Here is a 27,222-nt window from a genome sequence, read left to right on the forward strand (position 1 = left end):
GCCTCTGGGAGGTACAGGCAATTCAGTGGGTGTGGGAAGATAATAGAACATGTTTTTGTATTATTTTTATTCAAAAACAAGTAAGAAAGAAACCAGATTTTATCAACAAACATGGCACAGTTTGAAAGTCTTGCAAGATTAATCCTGAAGATGAACAAGAGTTCCACAGTTAGGATTTGTTTGATTTTAGTGAATCATAACACAGTATCAGTTTAGTAGTTACCTATCTTATACGAGTTCCTAGATGAATTGGCTTAATAAATCTAGGGAAGCAAAAATAAGATAAAAACAGAGAGGGAGGGATGCCTGGGTGACTCAGTTGGCTAAGTGTCCAACTTTGGCTCAGGTCGTGATCTCACTGCTTGTGAGTTCGAGCCCTGCATTGGGCTCTGTGCAGACAGCTCAGAGCCTGGAGCCTGCTTCGGATTCTGTGTCTCCCTGTCTTTCTTCCCCTCCCCCGCTCATGCTCTCTCTCTGTCTCTCTCAAAAATAAATGTTAAAAAAATTAAAGAAAAAAACAGGGAGACAAACCATAAGAGACTCCTTAAATACAGGGAAGGTGGGTGGGGCATGGGCGAACTGGGGGATGGGCATTCAGAAGGGCACTTGTTGGGATGAGCACTGGGTATTCTATGTGATGAATCACTAAATTCTATTCCTGAAATCATTAATAAAATAAATAAATGTCAGATGCTTACAGCAGCAACAGGCACAGAGTGGGGGGCAGCTGAGTGTTAGCCATGATGATTATTTACTATAATTACTATTAAATATTCTAGTTCTATCTAAATTAGCTCAAAAAGTGAACAGTTGTCATTTCGATATTCTGTAGAATACAAATTGAAAACTATCCTCGCAATGTAGGCACAAATAAAAAGATGAAAGTAAGAGTTGGTATTTTCACTTCCACAAACTCTTTAGCTTCCACAAACTCTTTGCCAGCTAGCTGTATTATGAGGTAAAACAACAGTAGTTAGATCTGATAAGAAAATGGTCAAAAACACTCAAGTCAATCAGAACATTTATTTTAATTACAAATCTTATCCTATGGTTCACTTGTTCCTTGAGCCATATAAACTAGTCAGAGTATATAGTCATCACAGTGAGACTTTTCAGAACTGAACTATTTATTTAGTTAAAGATTTTTTTAATGTTTATTTTTGAGAGAGAGAGAGAGTGAGAGAGAGAGAGCACACGCAAGTGAGAGAGGGGCAGAGAGAAAGGGAGAGAGAGAATCTGAAGCAGGCTCCAGGCTCCGAGCTGTCAGCACAGAGCCCAAAACGGGTCCTGAACCCACAGACTGCAAGTTCATGACCTGAGCCAAAGTCAGACAAACTTCAACTGACTGAGCCTCCCAGGCACCCCTCTTTTTCAGCTTTAAAAGCCTTTAAACAAATTACTTTTGAGATTAAACTTCACTTGAAACCAGCCTTTCATAGTATTGTATTACAAATTTTTAACCCATGATTTAAAAAACCATGAGCCATATTCAGCCGTATTACATTGATAACCTGAGCAAAATTTGTTCTGTTCAAGTAAAGTAAGTTATAGAAAATGTTTTAGCTTGATTTGTAATATTTTATAATGTATATTAGTACTGGAGTTCAGATGTATGATGAAAACAGTATTTTAATATGTTCTGTTTTATAATTTATGTTCAAAATATTTGCTGATGGAGTTTGTGGTAGGCTCCATTGATGCCACAGGTACCTGGGTCCTTATCCCTGTAACCTGTAAAGGCATTATATGGCAAAGGGGATTTTACAGATGTGGCTAAACTGAGCATCTTGACATGAGGAGATTGTCCTGGATTAGTTGGGTAAGTTCTGATTGGAATTAGAAGTATCCTTCTAAGAGGGAGGGTCAGAGAGATTTGACTACGGAATGGGAGAAGAGGTTGTGGTGAATGAAGATTGGTATTGGAAGGATATGCTTTGAAGGTGAAGTCAAGGAATACAGGTGATGTGTAGCCCCCGAAAAAGGCAGGGAACCCTCCCTTCGGTGCCAGGAATACAACGTTGCTCATATGTTTGTTTGTTTGTTTGTTTGTTTGTTTGTTTGTTTTAATGTTTTGTTTTGAGAGAGAGAAAGAGCACTAGCAGGGAAAGGGTGGAGGGAGAGAGAGAGGCAGAATCTGAAGCAGGCTCCAGGCTCAGAGCTGTCAGTACAGAGCCTGATGCAGGGCTCGAACTCATGAACTGTGAGATCATGACCTGAGCTGAAGTCAGATGCTTAACTGACTGAGCCACCCAGGCACCCCCACCGTTGCCCGGATCTTGATGTTAGCCTAATGAAACAGATTTCAGGCTTCTGACCTCTATAGCTGGAAGAGGATAAGTTTGTGTTGCTACTGAATTCGTAGTAATTGGTTAAGCAACATTAGGGAAGTCATACAGGGTATACAGTGAGAGAGGTTTGGAGACCAGTAATCTCTACTCCAGTTTCCAACTTGATGAAATGCTCTTGCTTGAGGTTACAGAAATTAGGTGTTTTACACCATCGCGTTTTAATTCATTTTTCTTCCTTCAATGGCTTCATATTGTTGATTTTTATGAGATCCCGATATTCCACTTATAACACAATTTTCAGAAGTTCTTTTGAGAGGTGTCTGGGTGGCTCGGTTGGTTGAGCATCCAACTCCTGGTTTCAGCTGAGGTCATGATCCTGAGGTAGTGGGATCGAACCCTGCATCTGGCTCTGTGCTGAGTGTGAAGTCTGCTTAAGAGTCTCTCCCTCTCTCCTCCTGAACTTTTTAAAAAAGTTTGGTTCTTTTGAAAGATGATAATGAATAATTTAATAGGAAAAACCAAATTTAAAAATCAAATTGAGAAGGCAAAAATGTATTTCATATTTCAGCATGAATTTTCAAAGGCAAAAATATGTTCAAACAGGCATCCTTGAAAAATAAATCTTCGTTTAAGGAGCTGAGTTTTTACACTGTTTTTTGAAATGTGTTCATGGCTAAAGTTATATATGTAAAAAGGAGTGCTAGCTTTTTGGGTGCTCAGATTCCCAATTTGAATTTGAGCATTTTGTGATAATTGAATTGTTAGTCCATTGAGCATGCATCAATTCAATGTGAGCTGTTTAAGTTGGTTAGTGTTTCAGGCGTATCATAGACTGGAAAGGTTTGAGTAGTTTCACGCTTAAAGATGAGAATGTTTTCTTCAACAGAGATGGAGACTTTCCTCAAGTCCTGATAAATTATGTGCTTACTTTTCACGGGCGGTTATGGCCTGGTGCTCTGCAGGAAATGAGATCAGTCTAACGAAGATGTATTTCAGCAGGCACCGAAAACTTAACTAGATCATTCATTCTTTAAGCAATTATGGGTATAAACATAAAGTGTGGTTAATGGGGGTGAAATTAATATAAACTGGGATTAGCTTGTAGAAAATAGATGGATGGTTATTTTAATGGACGTTTTTATCATTAAATCTTTTTACTAGGATGAAACGTGTCATCATTCGTTCAATTTTATTATGTTATTTGCCAAATAAAAGATTTACAAGTGTGTAATTTTATCACCAAAGAATTTACTTCTGTAAAGGTCCAACAAATTTTTCAGGTTAGTAACCTACCTATGAATGGAGTAGGTGTGTGTGAATCCATCTAATTTCCTGCAAGAAAGGGTCCTGAAATAACGTAATTAAATTCTGTGCAGACAATTTTGATTTTTTAAGTGTTCTTCAATCTTAAAAACATTATTCTTAAAATCAGCATGAATTAGAATTTTTAAGGCTTCACAGAAATGTTAGATTTTGCATTGTTTTAACATATTTACCTTGGAAAGATCACATCTACCTTATTTAAAAATCTTTAGTTAAAAATTTAAAAGTAATACAATTTAAAAATATTTCTAGGGCTTAATTACAAATATTTTTTCAGTGGTTCATTTGCAATGAGATGGTATATGTATCACAGAATTGTTTTTCTTTAATGGGCCTTGCCCATGGAGCACAGACAGTACCATTCAGACTTTTCAACAAGATATATCACAAGTAAAGCATAGTGGAGGGTAAGGAAGTCTCTAGGTTACTAAATAGTGAGAAAAGATGTGTTGCATACAAATATGCATCATACAAGGCAGTTTGAGTCAGAAGGAGATACTGCACGGATGTACTACTTGAGCTTGGCATTGAAGGATGAGTAGAAATTGGACAAAGGACAAAGATGGGAATAGGAAATAGGTTTATGAAGAGTAGAGAGTTATCCAATGTAGCCCAATCGTAGTAAGCATTAAATATAGGCTGGAAACTTAGGTTGGATCTAGAATATGGACACCAGGCAGGGAGCTTGGATGTAATTTACTAGGCAGTGGGATTTACCCCCTAGTTTTATTGAGGTTGTAATTGACAAATTAAAAAAATTGTATATATTTAAGGTATAAAATATATACGTATAAAAATATATATATATATACACACATATATATCTCACATATATGCACACACACATACACACACACATTGTGAAATAATTACCACAGTCAAGCCGTTTAACACGTCTCTCACCTCTCACAGTTAAAATTGTTTTTTATGTGGTGTGAACCCTTGAGATGAACTCTCAGCAAATTTCAAACAGGCAATACAGTATTGTTAGCAGCAGTTACTGTGCTGTACGTTAGATCGGCAGAATTATTCATCTTGCAAAACTGAAATGTGGTGCCCCTTGACCAACACCTCCCCATTTCCCCCTTTTCCCTAGCCCCCAGCCACAGTCATTGCGCTACATGCTTCTGTGGGTTTGACGATTAGAGATTTTACCCATAAATGAAATCATGCAGAATTTGTCTGAATCCAACTGATTTCACGTGACATAATGCCAGGTTCACTGATGTTGTCACAAACCACAGGATTTCCTTCCCTTAAAAAAAAATATTTTATCAAAATTATTTTTGATAGAGAGTGAGAGTGCACGAGCAAGTGGGGAAGGGGCAGAGGGAGGGAGAGAGAGAGGGGGGGGGGGGGAGAGGGAGAGGGTGTTCCAAGCAGGCTCCAAGCTGTCACTGCAGAGCCCAATGTGGGGCTCAAACCCACAAACCATGAGATCATGACCTGAATGGAAACCAAGAGTTGGACACTTAACCGACTGAGCCACCCAGGTGCTTCCCTTTTTTTTTTTAAAGGCTGAATAATATTCCTCTGTTATTCCTCTGTTTGTATTTTATATATTATTAATTTTTATTCAAGTATAATTTATAATATCCATCCCAATAATAATGTTCTATTTTGTGTGTGTGTGTGTATGTATATACATCATATTTTCCTTGAAAAATATACAGGGAATGGTTACATTGATTTTTGTCATTTTATTTTTTGTTTTATGCCTCCTCTTTTTTGTTGTTGTTTTTGTTCTTTTGTTCCTTAGTCATTTCCTTCTTTTGTGTAAAATGGTTAGTATGCCATTTTGAAACCTCTTTTGCTTATTTTTTGCTATGTATTTTTTTTTAATTTTTTTTTAACATTTATTTATTTTTGAGACAGAGACAGAGCATGAACGGGGGAGGGTCAGAGAGAGAGGGAGACACAGAATCTGAAGCAGGCTCTAGGCTCTGAGCTGTCAGCACAGAGCCTGACGCGGGGCTCGAACTCACGGACCGCGAGATCATGACCTGAGCCGAAGTCGGACGCTCAACCGACTGAGCCACCCAGGCGCCCCTGCTATGTATTTTTTGAGTCATGTTCTTAGTAGTTACTCTAAGAATTGAAATATGCATTATTTTAATTTATTGTAACTCATCAATGTAACTTCACAATATACTTAAGGTTAATACTAATTTAATTCCAGTAAAATAAAGAAACTTTGTTTCACATAGCTCCATTCTTTTTGTACTATTTTAAAATCATATATGAGTGTCATAAATCCAATTATACAGTTTTATAACTGTTTCTTTATATAAGCTTATGTCTTTTTCCACCTTTATTGAGGTATAATTGGCATAACACTGTTGTGTAAATTTAAGGTGTACAGGATGTTGATTTGATACACTTATATATTGCAAAAAGATTGCCACCATAGCATTACGTAACACCTGCATCACATCACATAATTACCCTTACGTTTTTGCGGTGAGAACATTTAAGATCGTCTCTCTTAGCAACTTCCAAGTATATAATGCAGCATTATTAACTGTAATCACTGTGCTGTAGATTGGAGCCTCAGAATTTATTCATCTTAAACTGGAAGTTTGTACTCATTGATCAGTGTATTATCTTTTCCCCACCCCCTTGTCCATGGTAAGCACCATTCTGGTCTCTGAGTTTGGCTTTTTTAGATTCGACATATAAGTGATACGCCGTATTTGTCTTCGTTTGACTTAGCTCACTTAGCATAAGGCCTCAGGTTCAATCCTGTTGTTGCAACAATCGTGTTGTTGCAAATGGCAGCATTTCCTTCTTTCTTACGGCTGAATAATGCTCCATTGTGTATGCCCCACATCTTCTTTATCCATCCATTCATCGATACTTAGATTGTCCCCATATCTTAAATATCTTGATAAATGCTGCAATGAATATGGGAGTGCAGATCCTGTCTTCATTTCTGTTGCGTATACACCCAGAAGTGGAGTTGCTGGATTGTAGGGGATTTCTATTTTTAATTTTTTGAGAAATCTCCTTACTCTTTTTCATAGTGGCTGCACCAATTTATGTTCCCATCACATGTAAACGTATTCCCTTTTCTCCACAATGTTGCCAATATTTGTTATTTCCTGTCTTCTTCATAATAACCATTCTATCAGGTGTGAGGTGATATCTCATTATGGTTTTTATTTGCATTTTCCTGACAGTGATGTAGAACACCTCTTTATGTACCTTTTGGCCATTTGAATGTGTTCTTTGGAAAAGTATTCAAGTCCTCTTGCCCATTTTTGTTAAAAAATTTTTTTCAATGTTTATATTTATTTTTGAGACAGAGCATGAATGGGGGAGGGGCAGAGAGAGAGAGGGGGACACAGCATCCGAAGCAGGCTCCAGGCCCTGAGCTGTCAGCACAGAGCCCGACGCGGGGCTCGAACTTGTCAACCGCAAGATCGTGACCTGAGCTGGAGTCGGCGCTTAACCGACTGAGCCACCCAGGTGCCCCTCGTCCATTTTTAAATTGGATTGTTTGTTTGCTGTTGAGTTGTATGCGTTCTTCATACATTTTGGGTATAAATCCCTTATCAGATAAATGTTTTCTCTTTTCATTTTGTTGATGATTTCCTTTGATGTGTAGAAGCATTTTAGTTTGATGTAGCCCCATTTATTTTTACTTTTGTTGCCTTTGCTTCTGGTGTCAAATCCAAAATATCATTACCAAGACTGATGTCAGGTTTTCTTCTAGGAGTATTCTGGTCTCAGGTCTTGCCTTCATGGATTTAATACGTTTTGAGTTAGTTTTTGTGTGTGGTGCAAGAGGGTGGTCCAGTTACATTCTTTTACATGTGGCCATCTGATTTTCCCTATATAGCTTATTGTTTACCCATTGTATATTCTTGGCTCCGTTGCTGTAAATTAATTGACTATATATGCATAGGCCTATTTCTGGGTCTCTGTTCCATTCTATTGATCTACGTGCCTTTTTTTTTTTTAATGCCAATCCTGTCCTGCTTTGATTACTGTACCTTTGTCATCTAGTTTGAAACCAGGAAGCACGATGCCTCCAGCTTTGTTATTCTTTCTCCAGATTGCTTTGGCTTTTGGGGGTCTTTTGTGGTTCCATACAAATTTTACGATTGTTTGCTCTCTTTCTGTGAAAAATGCCATTGGAATTGTGCGCCCAACGTGGGATTGGATCCCACAACCCGTGAGATCATGATCTGAGTGGAAACCAAGAATCAGATGCTTAAACGACTGAGCCACCCAGGTGCCCCAGAAGAACACATTCTGATTGCCCCATTTCAAGGTTGTGTTACTTTTCTGCGTTTGGCTTTTCTTTTTTTAGGAACTTGCCTGGACTAAACCTGGGTAATATGTCTCCTCTGTGGTGTTTTAACACTGATGTCAGTGCTCAAATTTTTCTCTTCATTCTTATTTTTATTTCAGCCTGGATTCCTGTAGGTTGCCCTGTTCGTGTGTAGCATAGAGTTAGGGCAATGGTTGCACATGCATACTTTGAACAGTAAGGTTTCTGTCCTCAGCACGTGGACTTGTGTGTGGGTGGAGAAGTGCGTGCGAAGTTCAGGCCATTTGAACCCTGCTTCAGATTTACTTTCTGCTGGGTCCTTTGTGTCTCTTTGTGCGCGCACTACTCAGGGTTAGCCAGGAGTCTCTGAAGAGCTTGGGACTATTGTGCATGCTGGCAGCCTCACTCAGGAATGTATGGAGTCAGACTAGAAGGGCTGTTGGGTCTTCCTGGAAAGGGTCACTTTCACAGACAACGTAGGGTACGTGACATCTGCTCCAAATCAGATGAGCTCCCTTCTGTGATGTGGCACAGCTGCTCGTCCTTACAGAGGACAGATGCTTGGGCCACACATTGTTTTTGTTTTAGTTATCGGTGTATACTTGCTATCGTGACACTGCCACATGCTTTCTACATATGTGATGAACATATATGTATTTTGCTAATCCTTAAGAATATCTCTTTGGTGCAGAGTGAAACTTTGCTCCAAAATAATTTATGGTGACTTTCTTCTTGGGCTTGTGTATTCATCCATTTACTTACGTATTTACTCCAGCTGTAAACTCTGAATTGAGTGGGGACCCTAGAGTTTTTTAATGGATTTCTCAAATTGGAGCCCAACTTCCTGGAACATCATCATGTATTTATAGGACTAGAAATTATATGCTTTAAATTCGAATAACATAGTGGGCCAACACCTAGAGTCTGGAGAGTTAGGCTTTGATAAAGATTGTGACTGATAGGTGTTTGACTTAGCAGTGTTTAGAAGTAGGGGGCTATATCCAGTGAACCCTTCACAGCATGTATGGTTTTTAAGATACCTTCATATTGAGTCTTAATTCATAGCGGAAATCTCTCTTTTGGTTTCTTTTTGAGTGTTTTGCTTTCAAAATATCATGTACTTGTGTTCTGCCCAACTATGGCTCCCACTCAAGAGGTGAGAGCAGATTCGACCTGAGATCATATTCCTGGGTGTTATTAGAATGGGAGAGGTAATGTGTGATGGAATGTCAAACTAGTGGACCTCTGTATTTGCACTGGCGCCTTTGAGTCATCTGAGTGTTAAAGTAATTGTACAAATAAGATAGATTGGCGTATCTACTTAATATTGTGTTTAAAGGACATTGTATAAAAAGATACGTGCCAGTGGGTGAAATGAACACCCAAGCAAATCATATGAAACCCTATGAAGTCACTCGGGATTTTCATGATAAACTGCTGAATTGGTAGAGCTATGGCTCTTTGTAGTGGTGATTTACACTAATTACCAGTCATTTAAACCTCCTAAAAGATCCTTCTCCACCTGGACCCATGTTGTCAAGAACGCCAAGTGCAATGGCTTGAGTTTTTCTGAAGAGATTCAAAGCCTTTAGACCCCGGGAAACCCAGACATAATCAGTTTTATCTGTTAGGATCGCATTTAGCCTTGTCTATTACAAAGCTGAAAATTAGTTTACATAGGATAAATGTTTCTTTCTCTAAGGCAATTGCATGTTAATCTTTGGTGCAAAGTGGGATGAAGGGAAAAAGAATATGACCAGAAAAACTACCCAGACCTGTGAACTCTCATAGAAAGGTGTGAAAGTCTTGTAATAACCACATTGGCAGGCTGGGGATATAGTGAAGTGTTATGATTGGAGTTTTGAAGACATATAAAGAGGAAAAAGTGAACGAGGATTTTTCTTATATCCTGCTTGATAATCCCTTTTACAGTATTTCATGTAAGTCAATGGGATACAACACCATAATTTTATTGGAATGGTGGAATATGTAAACATTTTAAAGAATATTATTCCCCATCTGGTAGGTGAAATTTTGTCTGTTTCCTGTTTCTACTTGGCAGCTTAAAAAAAAAAAACAACTTTATTTTTTGGAGAAGATACATTTTGGTACCTCCATAGTTCATGGAGAAGTTGACCCTCCGTGGTTACAGTCCCTTGCCAAAGGCCACTCAGCAGATGGGTAGCTGAGCAAAAACAAATCTGTCTCAACTTCAGACCATCTGCTCCACTCTAAAATATACTGTCTTCACATTTCTTGATAGAACGTTGGTTCTTCTCTTAATTTACATCTCTGCGATTCTGAGCTTTCTATCTGATTTAGGTTTTTCTTAAATTAGGCAGATAAAAATGATATTTTATTGGCATTTTTCGGTTTATAATGCGCTGATCTTCTTATTTGAACCTCAGAACAATTCTCTGAAATATGGAAAGCATTTTGCCACTTACACAGATGGGAGAGCTCAGACTGATTTACCTACGGTCCCTTGGCTAGCTACGCCCTGGGTCTGAGCGCCATGTCCTCTGATACAGTGTCTTGCTCTTTTTCTTATGCTGTCAAACTGCCATGAGCTAACATCTCATTGATTTTCAAAATACATTTTGTGATATCTGAGTTACCCCACAGGTTATGTGGAGCACACTTGGAAGTCACTGCATAAAGGTGAAGAAGCAACCTGTCTTTGTGTCAGGAGTACTAAAACAGAAGCAAAAGTGGAGATCTGTCATTTGGGCTATAACTACCTACATCCCTGTAGGCAGAAACACTTGGAATCAGAGGTTGAGGTCAACTCATTGAACAGTGAACACTGTGTGTTGTAAGCTACCACATCAGGCTGGTCAAGCGGTGGCTGGGAGGGTGAGGGTCCAAGCTGAGTGACCATGTTACGTGGCAGAGAACTTGAACCAGTCTTCAGAAGGAATATGATACATGTAGATTCTCTAGGAGTCTTGGAGGAGCCTATATGGATAGGCTCATAGACAGCGATCTCTAAGACATATGAGTAATTTAAAATACGTAATTTGGACAAAGGGAGCCCGTTAATGGGAAAAGCCATTCTGTACGCTTCTGTGTGAGCATATGTGTAAGTGCACAACAAAAGACCTGGAAAGGGGCACAGCCAAAAGGTCATCATCCATGCGATGACACCTGGGAGGAAGGATAAGGGAGAATGAGTATGATTAAATTTGGGAAGAGAGAGCTTTCAGTTTTTTAGTATTGTTTGAATTTTCAATAAGGAAAATGTTTTCATATGTAATTCTATTTATGTGTGATTCAAAAACATGAAATAGTTTTCATAGGTGGAGACCTGGAAATGGATATTTTAGGCTAAAGGAGGAAAAGCATGAGCAGGGGTATGAGGATGCTAAAATGGAGTGATTAAAGGGCTCCTGGGTGGCTCAGTCATTTAAAGCGTTCGACCTTGGCTCAGGTCACCATCTCACGGCTGGCGAGTTCCACGCCTGCATCAGGCTCTGTGCTGACAGTTCAGAGCCTGGAGCCTGCTTCAGATTCCGTGTCTCCCTCTCTCTGCCGCTCCCCTGCTCACACTCTGTCTCTTTCAAAATAAATAATAAAACCTTAAATTTTTTTTTAAAAAAATGGAGTGGTTAGTTGCTATGCAGTTTTTATACAGCGATAAGAGATGAGCTGTGACTTACGTAGTCCCAAATAACTGGTTGCAGTTCAGTTAAGGTAATGGCATGTTTCAATAGGTTTTTTAAGTGGGTTAGGCAGATATATCTGTGGAAGCCAAATGGTTTGATGGGCACCTCAGTTGGAAACCTAATTGATTTCACACAGACTCTCCAGTGCCAACAAAGCCAGATGCCGTATGTGGTTATTCTGGAGAATTTTCTTCCCTTAAGGCCAGGTAGCTGTTAGGCAGAGGAGAACAGTGACCAATTTGTATTTTAAAAAGAAGAAAAGATACCCAACCATGCTGCTAGCTTAAGGTTTGTTATTCTTGTGAACGTACACATGTCCTCATCGAATTGGGGTTGTCTCTACGTGAAGAGTATTGCTAACCTTTCGCCTGCCCGCTTGGGGTACTGTTCTGGGCAGCCCAGGTAGACATTCAGACAGAAGCACTTTGAGTTAATTTCGCATGGGAAAGAAATGTGTGTGTAATGTGTAAGAGGTAGACAGACGTACATGCTGTGCTGTCCTTCTTAGTGTTACATTCTGATGTGGTCTCTTTTGAAGTCCTTATAATGGAAGGCATACAGCATAAGGGTGGTTTCCACGATTTACGAGCACACTCATTGTAAGGACAGCAGAGTCCCTTGTTTTAAAATATTTACTTACTTTGGGGAGAACGCAAGTCGGGGAGGGGCAGAGGTGGGGGCAGAGGATCCAAAGTGGGCTCTGTGCTGACAGCAGCGAGCCCGACGCGGGGCTCCAGCTCAGGAACCACGAGATCATGACCCGAGCTGAAGTTGGATGCTCAACCCACTGAGCCACCCAGGTCCCCTGTGAAGTTTTCTCATATTGCAGTTTGAAAACTCAGATTTCTTGGTAACAGGACTTTAAAACATAAGAGATGGAGGACAAGATGATAGCTTGCAGATGTTTGTGGGTTGAGACTCTCACGCCTGAGGTTTCTAGAACGTAATACTTTATTTCTTGTGCCTGCTGTTAGGAGTCACTTTGATACCCGTCCATTTAGTTGGTTTGTAACTAAAGAACAAGACCCTTTATTTTTCACTGACTCAACTTTCTTTTTGGGAAGTGGGAACAAAGGCTTAACATAAATACTATGTTATGGTTTAGCTATTATAAAACATTCAAGGTTATTTGAAGAAACATTCATCTACATTAAGGAATACTTTTGGTGGTTCACTTAAATTTTCTTTTTACATTTATTTATTTTTGAGGGACACTGAGAGATAGAGCACAAGCGGGGGAGGGGCAGAGAGAGAAGGGAAGACACAGAAACAGAAGCAGGCTCCAGGCTCTGAGCTGTCAGCACAGAGCCCGACGCGGGGCTCAAACTCACAAACTGGGAGATCATGACCTAAGCTGGAGTCGTATGCTTAACTGACTGAGCCACCCAGGCGCCCCTTGGTGGTTCACAAGTTTGGGCACCTGGGTGGCTCAGTCAGTTAAGCAGCCAGTTAAGCAGGTCATGATCTCACGGCTTGTGGGTTCGAGCCCCACATCAGCCTCTGCGATGACAATGCAGAGCCTGCGTGGGATTCTCTCTCTCCCTCCCTCTCTGCCTCTCTTCCACTCACACTCTCTTTCTCTGTCTCAAAATAAACTTTAAAAAATAAAAATAAAAGATAACAAGTTATAGTAATGATTCTGTTGCGTAAAATAACCAGATGATTTTTCCTCAGAACGAAACAAACATGATACTACAGAGCTTTGATTTGTATCGTTTCACATTTTTGTGAAAGGGGTAAACAATATTTTCTTCTCAGCTTTTCTATTACATCTATGTGTATTTTGAGGAGGAGAGGGGCAAAGAGAGAGAGAGAGAGGGAGAAGAGAAAGATGGGTCAGAAGAAAGTGGGTTGAGTCTGAGAGAGAATTACTTTTGTGGATTGTCTGTTCCTTTACTCCTGCTAATTCCTACTGTCTAGAAGAACATGTGTAACAGGCATGTCATGCTGTGGCCAGATGAAATTAGTGTGGCAAGATTAACACATTCCAAATTCATGTCTTTCCATGTCATTCCATTTTCAAGCGTCTTTAAAATAAATGCAAGCTGTTGTAGTGATCCATCCTTTTAACATTTTGATCAAATGAAGCATGAAACAGTTTAATAAATACATCCAGTGTATAAACTTTTGAATGTTACCAGAAACTACCTTTTCCTGAAAATACTAGAACATTTTGGATATTTTGAACAGGTGCATAATTAATGATTTTTTAAGTGTATTTATTTTGAGAGAGAGAGCACGAGTGGGGCAAGGAGGGAGAGAGAGAGAATCCCAAGTAGGGATTCTCTGTGCAGAACCGGATGCAGGGCTTGAACTCACACTATGAGATCATGACATGAGATGGAGCCACGCAGGCACCCCTGATTTGTGATTTCAAACACTGTTTCTCCAGAGCAGACTCCATCCAAGAGTCAGCTTTAAGACATGAGTGGTACTCCTGAGTGCCACAGAGACAAAGGACAGTATACAAAACTAATGACCATAGCTCCCTTATTTTGAGCTCTTGACATTGTGATACGCCTTTTTACTTACTTGTCTTTCACAGGAACTCCATGGGGATGGTGTAGTTGTTGTAATTCCTAAACCATTTTCCAGGGAAGGAAGCCAAAGATTAGAAAAGTTAGCAGCTAGTAAGTAGTGAGGCCAGGATTATTGCTTAGGTGACTGTGTATAGAATCCAAGCTCTTAACTGTTTTAATATAGTCATTCTAAAGCAACTAATGGATGTGGGTCTGAAATCAGTCCAATGGTACATTGGGAACAGTTCTTGTAGATTCCTGAGAGCTATGTGTTACATATTTAGGAATTTTATGAGCTGATTTATAAACTTTGACTTCGAGACCAGCAATTATTAGAGTATTTGTGTCACAGAAATGGGCAAATGCTACCCATCAAGGCATTTTTCCCCCTGAGAAATTGGTTTACTAGCACACCATTTAATAACATGGCAGTCTATCCGCCCTGTTGGTATAGCTTCCAAACTCTCACAATTAAACGGATAAGAATGGAATAAATGCTTTGAGTAACAGATTTTTTCCCCATCGGCCTTTGTCTTGGTCCGATAAATTGCAGTTAATATAGTTAGACCCGAGAAAGTTAAATTTAAAAGAATTTTTCCTAATGTCATAGTAAAAGAGAAGTTGTTGCCTAGCCTCTAGTCTTTCATCTGGGCGTTTTGGAAAGGGAGCCCTTGTCCAGCTGACTGCAGACTGTGAAAGCAGTAGCTATGCCCAGATCTGGGTGTTTGCTTTGATGACCACTTGAGGTAGTCTGAGAAGGAATGGAAGGAAATTTGGGGGCATCAGAAGCCCTGAATAGGAGAATAGAGGAATCCAACGAAGGGAATTTCAGTTGGGATGAGCACTGGGTGTTGTATGGAAACCAATTTGACAATAAATTTCATATTAAACAAAGAAAAAATAAAGAACAGGGGTATGTGGGTGACTCAGTCAGTTAAGCATCTGACTCTTGATTTCGGCTCAGGCCATGATCTCACAGTTCATGGGACTGAGCCCCGTGTCAGGCTCTAGGCAAACGGTGTGGAGCCTGCTTGGGATTCTCTTTCTCTCCCTCTCTCTCTCTACCCCTCCCCTCCTGTGTCTTTCTTTCTCTCTCTCAAAAATGAATAAATAATCTTAAAAGAAGATAAGTAACAGGGAGGCCTGGATGGCTCAGTTGGTTTAGTGTCCAACTTTGGCTCAGGTCATGATCTCACGGTTCATGTGTTTGAATTGGGCTCTCTGCTGTGAGTGCAGACTCCACTTTGGATCCTCTGTTTCTCTTTCTCTCTCTCTGCCTCTCTCTCTCTCTCTCTCTCTCTCTCTCTCTCGAAAATAGATTAACATTAAAAAAAAGATTTAGGGAGGAAGGAAGGAAAGATAGATACATACATACATACATATATACATACCTGGGTGCCAGGAAGGTTTGTGGGGTATGAGTAACCTTAGTGACCAAGATTATATGTTCATTTCATCCACAAAAGAATTTTAATTCTGGAACCCTGGTTCTCCATTTTCCTTGAAACCATCAAGTATCATTCTCTGATGATAAGAATCATTTTAATGGTAGTGATTCAATTTAATAAATATTTAGACATGAAAAATTGTAATTTTGATTCATTACATCAAGTTAGAATTGTCTTCCTAATGTTCGTTTTGTGAAGAAGACATTGTGTCACTTGCATGTACTGTTTAATGTATTCATAATGGTCTTCTGTTAGGAAAATCCTCCTTTGAGCCTCTTCCCAGACCCGGTTGGATTGCCCACTGGATCCTGCTTATCTAAAGCAAAAAGCATTCATGAACGATAATATACTTGCTGTGATTGGGATAGTTGTCTCTAACTCGCCAGTCAGTTCTTACCCTGTTTTCTTCACCACCTTGATGGTTAAGCTTTTGGGATTTTCACAATTTATGGAGTTATTGATTGGAGTGGAAGTTTTAAGGGAAGGAAAGAGAAAGGGAAAATACACACTCCCCACCCCACTCCAAGACAGAGCAGAAGTCAAATTGCCACATCTCTAGTTAGAGGCCAAATATATATCCAACTTGAGTAAAACAAAGTAACTGTCTTTTTTCTGGATGAAGAGAAGCCTGTGTAAATGGCTATTTTGTACCAATTCAGTTTTATATTTATTAACTTGGATAGTTTGAAGCAAGTATTATTCTGTGGTTTGTGTTTTTTATCAGCTGACTGCTCGGTAGGTTAGAAGAATGCTTGGAAGTCCAAGAAATCAGGATTTTTAATACTGCCTTGAAAAACTTGGTAATTGTGACTTTGGAAAAGTAACCTAACTTCTCTGTTTTTTTATCCACATAACAATAGTAATCATCCTTACCATGGATGACCACACAGGTTTCTGATAAAGCTCTGAGTGCAGTGCCTAAGTGAGTAGGCACTCGGTACACCGTGGCTGTTGTTATCCATAAATTAAAATGTGGATTAAGTGTGAGCAGATTAGATAATGTATTTCAGTGATTGAGGAGCTGATAATAGAGAATTTATAAGTAATCTTTTTTTTTTTTTTATGAAAGAAACTGAAGTTTAATAAAGTAAATTGGGTCCGACTGCTTGATGATGGTGACGACAATGACAATGAAGATGATGACAATGGCTTCTCTCCCTCTTTCCACACAGAATGTTCCCCCAGACCTCTCCATCTGCACTTTTGTGCTGGAACAGTCTCTCTCTGTCCGGGCCCTACAGGAGATGCTGGCTAACACAGTGGAGAAATCAGAAGGGGCAAGTACTTAATTTATGTATACTTAACGGTATTTTAATGAATGGTTTCTTTCATAGGTATTGGATATCTTCTTTTTGCTAAAGTAAGCCAATGTGTTTTACTTGTGATTTCCTGAAGTTTGACTTCCTGCTTTATCCAGCAGTCCTGTGATGTCTTAAAGAACTTAAAAAAAAAAATCCAACCTCAAGATGATGTGTGTCATTGAACCTCATGCTTAGGTCTGTGGTTTAAAACAGAATCTTTCTTTTAGCATTTGTGTGTTTTCGTACATTTTCAGAGCTGTTATTGTTACCATTTTAATGAATTGCTTTATGCATGGCTATTTGTCATTAATCTTCATGTCATTTTCAAATGCCGCTAACCATGTTGACTATGTTCCAAGCTTCTTTATGGCAAGTAAAATTTCATGGCACTCTTCTATACTTTAAGAAATAAAATTAGGGTGATAGGGCTTTAGTCAGTCAGAGCTTTGCAAGCAGCTAATAATTTTCTTCTGAATATTGGAATTCTTATTCTGTCCCCTAATGAAGACATTTTTCTTTGTAGCATATTTGGCAATTTAAATTTTTTTTCCATGCTATAACTTGCTATGACTGATTTCTTCACTACTTTCAATTCTTAACCAATTCATTAAAGTTTAAAATTAAGCCAGAGGATGGATGGCCAAATTCTGGTTTCTTGTGGTTTTCTTGTTTGTTCATTTATTTATTTATGGTGCTATAATTACTGCAGTGTATAGTTTAAGAAAAGTACACCATTTCCAGGACTGAAACTGAAAATTTTCTCTTGCCATTACTGTTCTATGTGTTACTGCTATTGTTTTTAATCATTGTTCCAGTTTAGATGAGTAAGAGCGTTGAAAAATAACACCTAGTTCTACAGAAAATGAATTATGATGTGATGCATTTTCATTAGCCTTGTAATTTTTAAAAATTTAGTATTACACAAAATTTAATTGGTTTGTGCATCAATTCTAAATTTGTTTTAAATGTTAATAGTATACCAGTAACTAGGGAGGACAAACTTTAGTGATTTGTGTTTGATGGTAGAATAAAAACTTACTTTACAAAAGGTCCAAGTGTATTATATGTGTTTTAACTTTTTTGAGTTCATTTTTGGTTACAAAAGTTTGAAATTACTGTATTAAACTATATAAAGTTTTTTTTTTTAATTCTGTTCTTTATTGCAAAGCTTTTAAAATAGGCTTACAGAGGAGTAAACCATTTCTCAGTTCAGCTAGGTTTGTTTCTACCTGGAATAACCTCTTCTGATTTTTAAACAGCACTGAAGCATGTCAGCTTTGAAATTCAAGTCTATTTTTAAAAGGAAAAATCATTTTTCTTTTGCCTCAGCATCTAGGAAAGTATATTTTTATATTTTTACTTATATATTACATATGTAGTATATTATCTTTTTACTTATATTTGTAGATACCAGCTTATATATATTATATATAATTAATGTATATGTATAATTAATATAATATAGTATAGTATATTTTTACTTATCTTTGTAGATACCAGCTTATGATGAAAGGGTCATAAATTTAAATTTTATGTTGCTAAACTCATTTTTCTAAATTTAACATATTTGAAACGATGTCTTATCCCTCCCAAATCATGGGGTTAGACTAGGTTAGCTCTAAATTTTCTGCGTGTATAGGAAGTATTGGAACTACCATTTTATTTATTTATTTTTATTTTTTATTTTTTTTAATTTTTTTTTTCAACGTTTATTTATTTTTGGGACAGAGAGAGACAGAGCATGAACGGGGGAGGGACAGAGAGAGAGGGAGACACAGAATCGGAAACAGGCTCCAGGCTCTGAGCCATCAGCCCAGAGCCTGACGCGGGGCTCGAACTCACGGACCGTGAGATCGTGACCTGGCCGAAGTCGGACGCTTAACTGACTGAGCCACCCAGGCGCCCCTGGAACTACCATTTTAGAAGTTATGTGTTTAAGGTATTTATTAGAATTTCTGTACCCCCACCTAATAATTTTATTTAGCTGTATTTTATTTTGAATTGTTCCCCCTCTGCAGGTTTCTCTCTGTTTCTAAGGTAGCAATTTATGTGATTTGTGAAACACCATGTTTTAAAGATCAGCGTAGCTGCCATAAGGCGTTAATTCAAAAGTATAAATTGAGAAAAATTTGCTATAGGAAAGGGACCCATTTCATTGACCTGAGTGTCAATTTTAGATGAGCAGCTTTTAGGAGGAAACCACTGTCCTCCCCTCAAGGGGATCCTATATTTTGTAGGAAGAAAGACTCTTCCAGACCACAGAGAAGTTTTGATGATACCCTGAAGTGATACTCAGAATATTTAACAACTAATTTGGCACAGGTATCATTTTCTCAGAGTGGACCCCAGCTATAATGCTAGAGGCTAAGTCCTGGAGAGACTTGGGGGTGGTCCCAGTGATTTGGGGGTATTCTGAGGTAGCCCTGGAATTTTCAGAGTTAGGGAACACTCAGGATTTGGTACCATGACTATTTACCAAGAAGGATAGAAATTCTCCATGTTATCAACCATCTAATGATGATAATACAAGCTAAATGGCATGTCTGATTGATCACATTTGATAGGTGGATGTTTCTGGCACTTGTAGGAAGCAAGTCTTTTGGATTCCAAGGGTACCCATAGCCTCATAACTAACTAGTTCTACTTTGAATTCATTATAGGAATCTATGGCAAATCCTTTTGTCAAGCAAATTATCATCTCCAACTTCATAAACTGTGCAGATTTGCTTAAGGAAAGACCCACTGTTACCAGGAGGAAGTATGTCAACAGAGTAATGCTGATTTTTCCCATAATCAACAGAGCCTTGTTCTTTTTCTAAAAAATAATTCTTTCTAAATTCCTTATGTGATTCAGTAAATTGCATAATACCATTTAATGTCCAAAATGCTGTCATACGCACATAGCAATCTGAACACACTTGAAGATAAGGAAAAAAATTTCCATCTAAAGCCATCCTTTTTCATTTTCGCTCATATTCTTGAATCTCTCTGAATAAATGCATGGTTTTCATAAAGCTTCAGGAAACTAGCAAGAAATTCCCAACATCATTTGTGCCAAAACAAATCATGAAAATTACTGATAGCAAAAGGGTATGTGTAAGATGAAACAGGGCAAAAATATTACCTAACTTGTGAAGGTTTGATTCCACAGAGTTGCTTATTGTGACTATTTGTAAAAGAAGTAACATTTTTGTGGCACAAGAGCATTCTGAGGGATTTTATCTAAAGGGATTTTCTGAAGTATCTGTTTAATAAAAACAATGTGTAATAAGACAGACCTAGATCATGTATTTATCCATTGACTATCATTCAGCTTTTTATTCTTATTCAAAGCATATCGATATTAAATAAACTAAGACCTGTTGATCTGAGTAGCTGCTCATAGAGCCTTTAACATTTTGAGGGTGGAGATGAAATATGTAAAACAAGAAAAGGAAAATGATCGCTGGAGCAGTGCCCATCCCTGGGCTTCTGTACATGTACATCCTCGCTTCTGTTGCTCCTTCTGTCCTTCTCCTGGGTCTATAACTTGTCTGTCTGTGAATCCACATCTGTCAATGTCTTCTCACAGTTCAGATTTATTTTGCAGGCTGGTGGTATAGCACAGGGCCAGTAGCAGGGCTTTATAGAATTAGAGAAATATTTTAGAATACCACTCAGCTACGTATCCTTCTGTGGCTTTGGGGAAGGTAAGTCTTTGCCATCAGGTTTGGTGGTTATTACATTATGGTGCGTGTAGACTGTTTAGCGTACATTTAACAGTGGCTATTGATATTCTTTTACTTATTCTTTTTCTTATCCCTGTGTACTCCCTTGGGAGAACTGGTACTAATTTCTTACTGCCTTTTCCCTGGACTTGGCCTATTCTTTGCAATCGTGGTTAGTCTGGCTCTGGGTCCCTCTTCCTCCGACATTCTGACCCCCCATAGTTCTGCCAGTATACTGATGGCACAATTATGTTAAACTGGAGTCTGTGATAGCATTCGCTACGTGTGTTGTGGTTAGTACAGTTTAATGAGTTAGGTGATCTTATGTTTCTGGCTATTTTATTATACCGTTGTTAATTCACAAACATTTTTAATGAATATTTTCTCCATACAGTTGTACTTGTTTAATGTATACTTTAAGGATTCCATTTCACAGGAGAACAGACAGGAACTTTCCATATAGAATAGTGGAAAGAGAAAAAAAACAAAAACAAAAAGCAACTAAGAACAACCCCGAGATGATCTTACCAGTCAAAGGTTTAAAGTAGTTATTGCAACTATGTTCAATGAAATAGAAGTTTCAAATACTTAACATTGAAGAATTATTCAGAGGAACCAACTGGAATGTCTAGACCTGAAAACCACAATATCTGAAAAGATCACCTAGCTAGCATGTGGTAGGGCTGGGGTACAAATCTCTATCCTTTGGGCTCTGAAGTCTATGCTTTTAAGCTCTTTACTATGGAATATCCATGTAATAAGAGCAGTGGCAGAGCCCGAGGTGGTATCACTGTTAAATCAGCGGGAAGAAAAGGGATGGACCCCATGGAAGGCTCTGGGAAGATAGAGTCTGAGAGATGAGGAGAACCGGGAGAAAATAGTCACAGAAGCCACATATATTGGTTTCTGTGGCTGCTGTGACAAATTACCACGCACCGGATGGCTTGAGACACCATAAATTCATTCCAATTCTTGAGGTCACACATCTACATTTATTCTCAGTGGGCTGCAGTCAAGGTGTCGGCAGGACTGCAGTCCCTGTAGGACTCTGGGGAAGAATCTGTTTCCTTGCCTTTTCTAGTTCACGTTTTTCATCTGTGGCCAATCCTCTATCTTCAAAACCAGCCACATGTATCATGTAACATACTTACAGATTCTGGGGATTAGGATATGGATGTCTTTGGGGTACCATTATTCAGCCTGCTACTTCTGTGATGTCGTTGGAAGATGTTGTTAAGATCAGATGAAAATCAGAGAAACCTAGTTGGATAAGGACTGAAAAATATCCTTTTTTGCAAACCGATCAGTGTCCATTTCAGTCTATCTTATATATATGTACCAATTCATATTGAAGACATATTTAAAATATTTAAGACATATTTAAAAGACTGTATTCTCTGAAGAGTTTTTTGAGTTTTTAATATTAATTGGGCATTCCAAAAGTAGATCTTAATGTTTCTTTTATATCCTTATTCTTGTATTTTGGTATATGCTCAGTGCACTGCATATAAAAGACTTATTTTTCAAACTATCGGGCAGGTCAGAAATTAAAAGAGCTCATGTTGTGTCCACCCTGGTTGAGTTTTATTTCCATATTGATTTTTTTCCTTTTGCTTTCCTCTTCATTAAAGTGGTTTAGGATAGTGTGGTGGAAAGATGAAGGGTTAACAAACCATGCTTATGGTTCATATGAGATAGATTGCGTTCTGTACATGTTTAAAAATGAGTTTCTCAGATTGCTAAGCTAGTGACTCATTGGAAAAAAAGTGAAGTTGACTTAAACCCTTGATGTTCATTAATTTTTAAATATGTTACTGCTCTGCATCTCCTAAGTCTTTGTTAAAACACAGAATGAAATGGATGATTAGTATTACACTTTTAAATAGTGTCATGGCAGTAGATGCTGAAGAGACCAGATCCAAAGACTGGACCAAGATACTTTTCAGTAAAGAAAAATAATACCACACTCACAATTTTTATTTTTATTATTTTTAATTTTTTTAACGTTGATTTGTTTTTGAGAGAGAGAGACAGAGTGTGAGCAGGAGGGTAGGGGGAAGCTGACAGAGGGAGACACAGAATCCAAAGCAGGTTCCAGGCTCTGAGCTGTCAGCACAGAGCCTGACATGGGGCTCAAACTCACAGACTGCAAAATCATGACCTGAGCCGAAGTCGGACTCTTGAACAGCTGAACCATCCAGGCGCCCCACAATTTTTATTTTTGCTTCAGCATGATGCCTGCCTGGAATATGGTAGGGAATAAATAAATTTTATAAATATAGATAAAGATATATGTCTTCATTTGTTTATTTACTTGCTTGATTAATGGTATGTTAAAAGTAACTTCTTTGACATTAGCTATAGCAACTTCTTTCTAGATATGTCTCCTGAGGCTAGGGAAACAAAAGCAAAACTAAACTGTTGGGACTACATCAAAATAAAAAGCTTCTGCACAGCAAAGGAAACAATCAACAAAACTTAAAGGCAAGCTATGGAAATGGAAAAGATATTTGCAAATGCCGTATCCAGTAAAGGGCTAGTTTCCAAAATATATAAAGAACTTACATGACTCCACACCTAAAAAACAAATAATCCAATTAAAAAATGGGCAGAAGACATGAACAGACATTTCTCCAAAAAAGACATACAGATGGCTAAATGTATAAAAGATGAAAAGGTGCTCACCATCATTTATCATCAGAGAAATGCTAACCAAAACCACAATGAGATATATCACCTCACACCTGTCAGAATGGCTAAAATCAAAAACTCAAGAAACAAGTGTTGGCAAGAATGTGGAACAAAAGGAACCCTTGTGTACCTGCTGGTGGGAATACCAACTGGCATAGCCAGTAAGGAAAATAGTGTGGAGATTCTTTCAAAAGTTAAAAATAGATCTACCTGTTATCCAGCAATCACACTACTGGGTATGTACCCAAAGAATGCAAAAACACTAATTCAAAGGGATACATGCACCCCTCTGTGTTTGTAGCAACATTATTTACAGTAGCCAAGGTATGGAAACAGTAGAAGTGTCCATCAATACATGAATAGATAAAGACGATGTGATACACACACACACACACAAACAGTGTGGTGGAAAGATGAAGGGTTAACAAACCATGCTTGGGGTTCATATGATATAGATTGTGTTCTGTACATTGTGTGTGTGTGTGTGTGTGTGTGTGTGTGTGTGTGTGTGTGTGTAGGAATATTATTTAGCCATAAAAAAGAATGAAATCTTGCCATTACAGTGACAGGGATGGAGCCTAGAGCCAAATAAGAAGACATGCAGATGGCCAACAAGCACATGGAAAGAGGCTCAACATCACTGGTCATTCAGGAAATACAAATAATCAAAACCACAGTGAGATACCATTGCATGCCCGTTAAGATGTCCACCATCAAAAAGACAAGAGATCACAAACGCTGGCGAAAATGTGGAGAAAAGGAAATTCTTGTACACTGTTGGTGGGATTGTAACTTGGTGCAACCACTGTGGAAAAAAGTGTGGAGAGTCCTCTAAAAATAGAACTACCGTATGATTCAGCAGTTCACCTTCTGAGAATATATCCAAAGGTAACAAAATCAATAACTTGAAAAGATATCGGCACCCATTTTCACTGCAGCATTATCTACAACAGCCAAGACATGGAAACAACCTAAGCATCCATTGATGGATGAGTAGGTAAAGAAGTTGTGGTACGTGTGAGTGTGTGTGTGTGTGTGTATAATAGGATATTATTCATCCATAAAAAAGAATGAAATCTTGCCATTTGCAACAACATGGATGGAAATTGAGGACGTTATGTTAAGTGAGATAAGTCAGACAGAGACGAATACTGTATGACTCACTCATATGTGGAATCTACAAAAACAAAATAAAAACACAGTCATAGAAAAAGATCAGATTTGTGTTTTCTAGAGATGGGATGAGGGAGAACTGGAGGAAGGTGGTCAAGAGATAACAATTTCCTGGGAGTTCTGGGGAGCTTAATTGGTTGAATCCAACTCTTGATTTCGGATTAGGTCATGATCTCACGATTGTGAGTTCAGACCCAAAGTTGGGCTTCTCGTTGGGCTCAGTGCTGGGCATGGAGCCTGCCTAAAGATCCTCTCTCTCCCTTTCACTCTGCCCTTCCCCTGCTCATGCACACACGCTCTCTTTCTCTCTTAAAAAATTACATTTTTGGGGCCATCACCACATATACACGTACACACAACACATATATATATACACACACCACACACACAGACACCCACACACAATTTCTAGTGATAAGATAAATAGGTCCTGGGGCTGTAATGTGCCGTATGGTGGCTAGTTAACTGTGCGACTATGGCGTAGAGGAAAGTTGTTAAGAGAGTAAATCCTAAGGGTTGTCATCACACAGAAAATTTTTTTTCTTTTTTTACTTTCTTTTGTTATTGTATCTATGTTGAGATCATAAATGCTAACTAAACTTATTGCAATAACCATTTCATAATTTGTGTAAATCAAACCATTGTGCTGAACACCTAAAACTTCTACTACAGTGATGTATATCAATTAATATCTCAATAAAGCCGGAAGGGGGAAAATATAATTAGTGCCTGCCCATGCATGCAATATAAAAATACACTTAAAATTTTTTTTGGATGTTTATTTATTTTTGAGACAGAACACTAGTGGGGGAAGGACAGAGAGAGAGGGAGACACAGAATTTGAAGCAGGCTCCAGGCTCTGAACTGTCAGCACAGAGCCTGACATAGGGCTTGAACTCATGACCCGTGAGATCACGATCTGAGCTGAAGCCGGACGCTTAACTGACTGAGCCACCCAGGTGCCCCCAAATACACTTAAATTTAAGTTAAAATTTATTTTTTTTATTTAAATTAAAAAAAAATTTTTTTTTAACGTTTATTTATTTTTGAGACAGAGGGAGACAGAGCATGAGCAGGGGAGGGTCAGAGAGAGAGGGAGACACAGAATCTGAAACAGGCTCCAAGCTCTGAGCTGCCAGCCCAGAGCCCGACGCGGGGCTCGAACTCACGGACCGTGAGATCATGACCTGAGCTGAAGTTGGCCGCTTAACTGACTGAGCCACCCAGGCGCCCCATTTTAAGTTAAAATTTAAATTGCAGCACCATTTCAATCTTTTATTCTCATAACAGTAATATAGAAGAGTATTGAGTGCGAATATTCTCTTCATAATCCTCTTTTGCCCTGAAGATCACTTTGCTCTAAGATGGGTCTATAGCCATCTGGAATGTCACGTATAAATATATTTTTCCATAAAATGGATCACATTACAGACTATTGTGTCACCTTTTACAACTGAATCATATATGGTTTTGAAAAAAAAATGACACACCAAAAAAATGACACACGGGCCTATGGTCCAGTTGTAATTGATCAGGGGTCTGGCTCGGGTTTTCTGTTGTTCTCTCCCTTTGTTGTCTCTGTTTGCTTGGCTCTTAGACTAGTTTCCCTTGGGATTACAACACGGCTGTAGCGATTTCAGACATGATACCTCTATTTAACATCTTCCTTAGGCAGGCAAATGAGCTGACTTTCTGTATTTTTGTGCATGACAATGAAGAAACCTCCCAGTAGACTTTCTCTCATGCACATTGCTGCATACTTATGACTGTGGTATTTATTGGGGAACTGTGGTCAACACAGCTGGTTCCGAGCATAGGGAGGGAGAGAAGAAAGGTACATCCTACAAAATTAGGTTCTGTTTTTGGAAGAAGGAAGACAATTGCATGTGTAAATAAACATTGGATAATTTCTAACGTTGTTTGCTACAGCACATAGCAGACATGGAGTTAACATCCTTATGGCTTCATTGGAAATATTGACTTATAGTTGAGGTTCTCCAGAATCTAGAGCCAAGCAAGTTAAATCTTTATCTAGGAAAAGAGATCAAAGTCTCTGCTTCATTTGTATCCAGAGTTCAGAAATGGAAAAGCCATATCCTTTTCTGCCCAACTGATTCACGCTGCATTCATTCCGTGAAAGGGTAGTGAGTTGCTGTCGTGAATTCTGGGCTGCATATTCAGAGATAAATAAGAATGGCTCTTTGCTGTCGAGAAATTCGGTGATCTAATAGTGACGAGAACATTTTCTCAATGAGTACAGAGGAAGGAGCCTCTACTCACTTTTCCAGCACTGTTCCCCTATACATAATCCTATAATACACCATAAATGGCTGATGTCCTCAATAGGTAAAAACTGTGGAAAGCTTAGTGGGTTGGTCTGTTTATATTGAAGACAATTTGATGTTATTATTTGTATTGAAACTTCAATTCCCAAATAGCTACTATAACTTAACATTTTCTTTCAAGAGGCTGACTTCTTTTTATCTTGCTGTCCGGGAACATCCATTTGTTCGGGAACAAATACTGTTTTGGGAATGGAGTTATAATGCAAATAAATGAACAAATCACCAGCTTTTTGTGGTCATTAGCCAGCATCTTGTGTAAAGCCTCTGTACATAGCCATGTACCTGTCTTTCCTCTGTGAACTTGGTGCAGTGATTTAAAAGATGAATCTGATTATAATCTAAAGGGCTGAGCCACAATTATTTATCTGTCACTTTTGTGAATGTGGATGTTTGTGGTTAAAATGTGCATATCTTCTTTCTGTAGACATTTTCTGTTCTACTGTCTTTCTGTGTCAAGAAAGACTACTTTCTACTCCGAAGCTAAGG

The 27,222-nt window shown here is 38.6% G+C and overlaps 1 protein-coding gene across 9 annotated transcripts in view; it reads left to right on the forward strand.

Moving 5' to 3' along the window:
• RYR2 (ryanodine receptor 2) overlaps nucleotides 1–27,222 on the forward strand; it is a 756,877-nt gene that overhangs the window by 249,724 nt on the left and 479,931 nt on the right. For 6 of the 9 annotated variants that reach the window (XM_053910232.1, XM_053910224.1, XM_053910226.1 and 3 more), the window contains exon 3: nucleotides 16,692–16,800. In XM_053910232.1, coding sequence (XP_053766207.1) covers nucleotides 16,692–16,800 — 109 coding nt within the window. The remainder of the gene's footprint in view (nucleotides 1–16,691; nucleotides 16,801–27,222) is intronic. The other 3 variants (XM_053910225.1, XM_053910228.1, XM_053910230.1) reach the window with 1 other exon arrangement.

This window comes from Panthera pardus, unplaced genomic scaffold (genome assembly GCF_024362965.1).
Source record: "Panthera pardus isolate Hobbes unplaced genomic scaffold, ASM2436296v1 HiC_scaffold_22, whole genome shotgun sequence".
Lineage (NCBI taxonomy): Eukaryota > Metazoa > Chordata > Mammalia > Carnivora > Felidae > Panthera > Panthera pardus.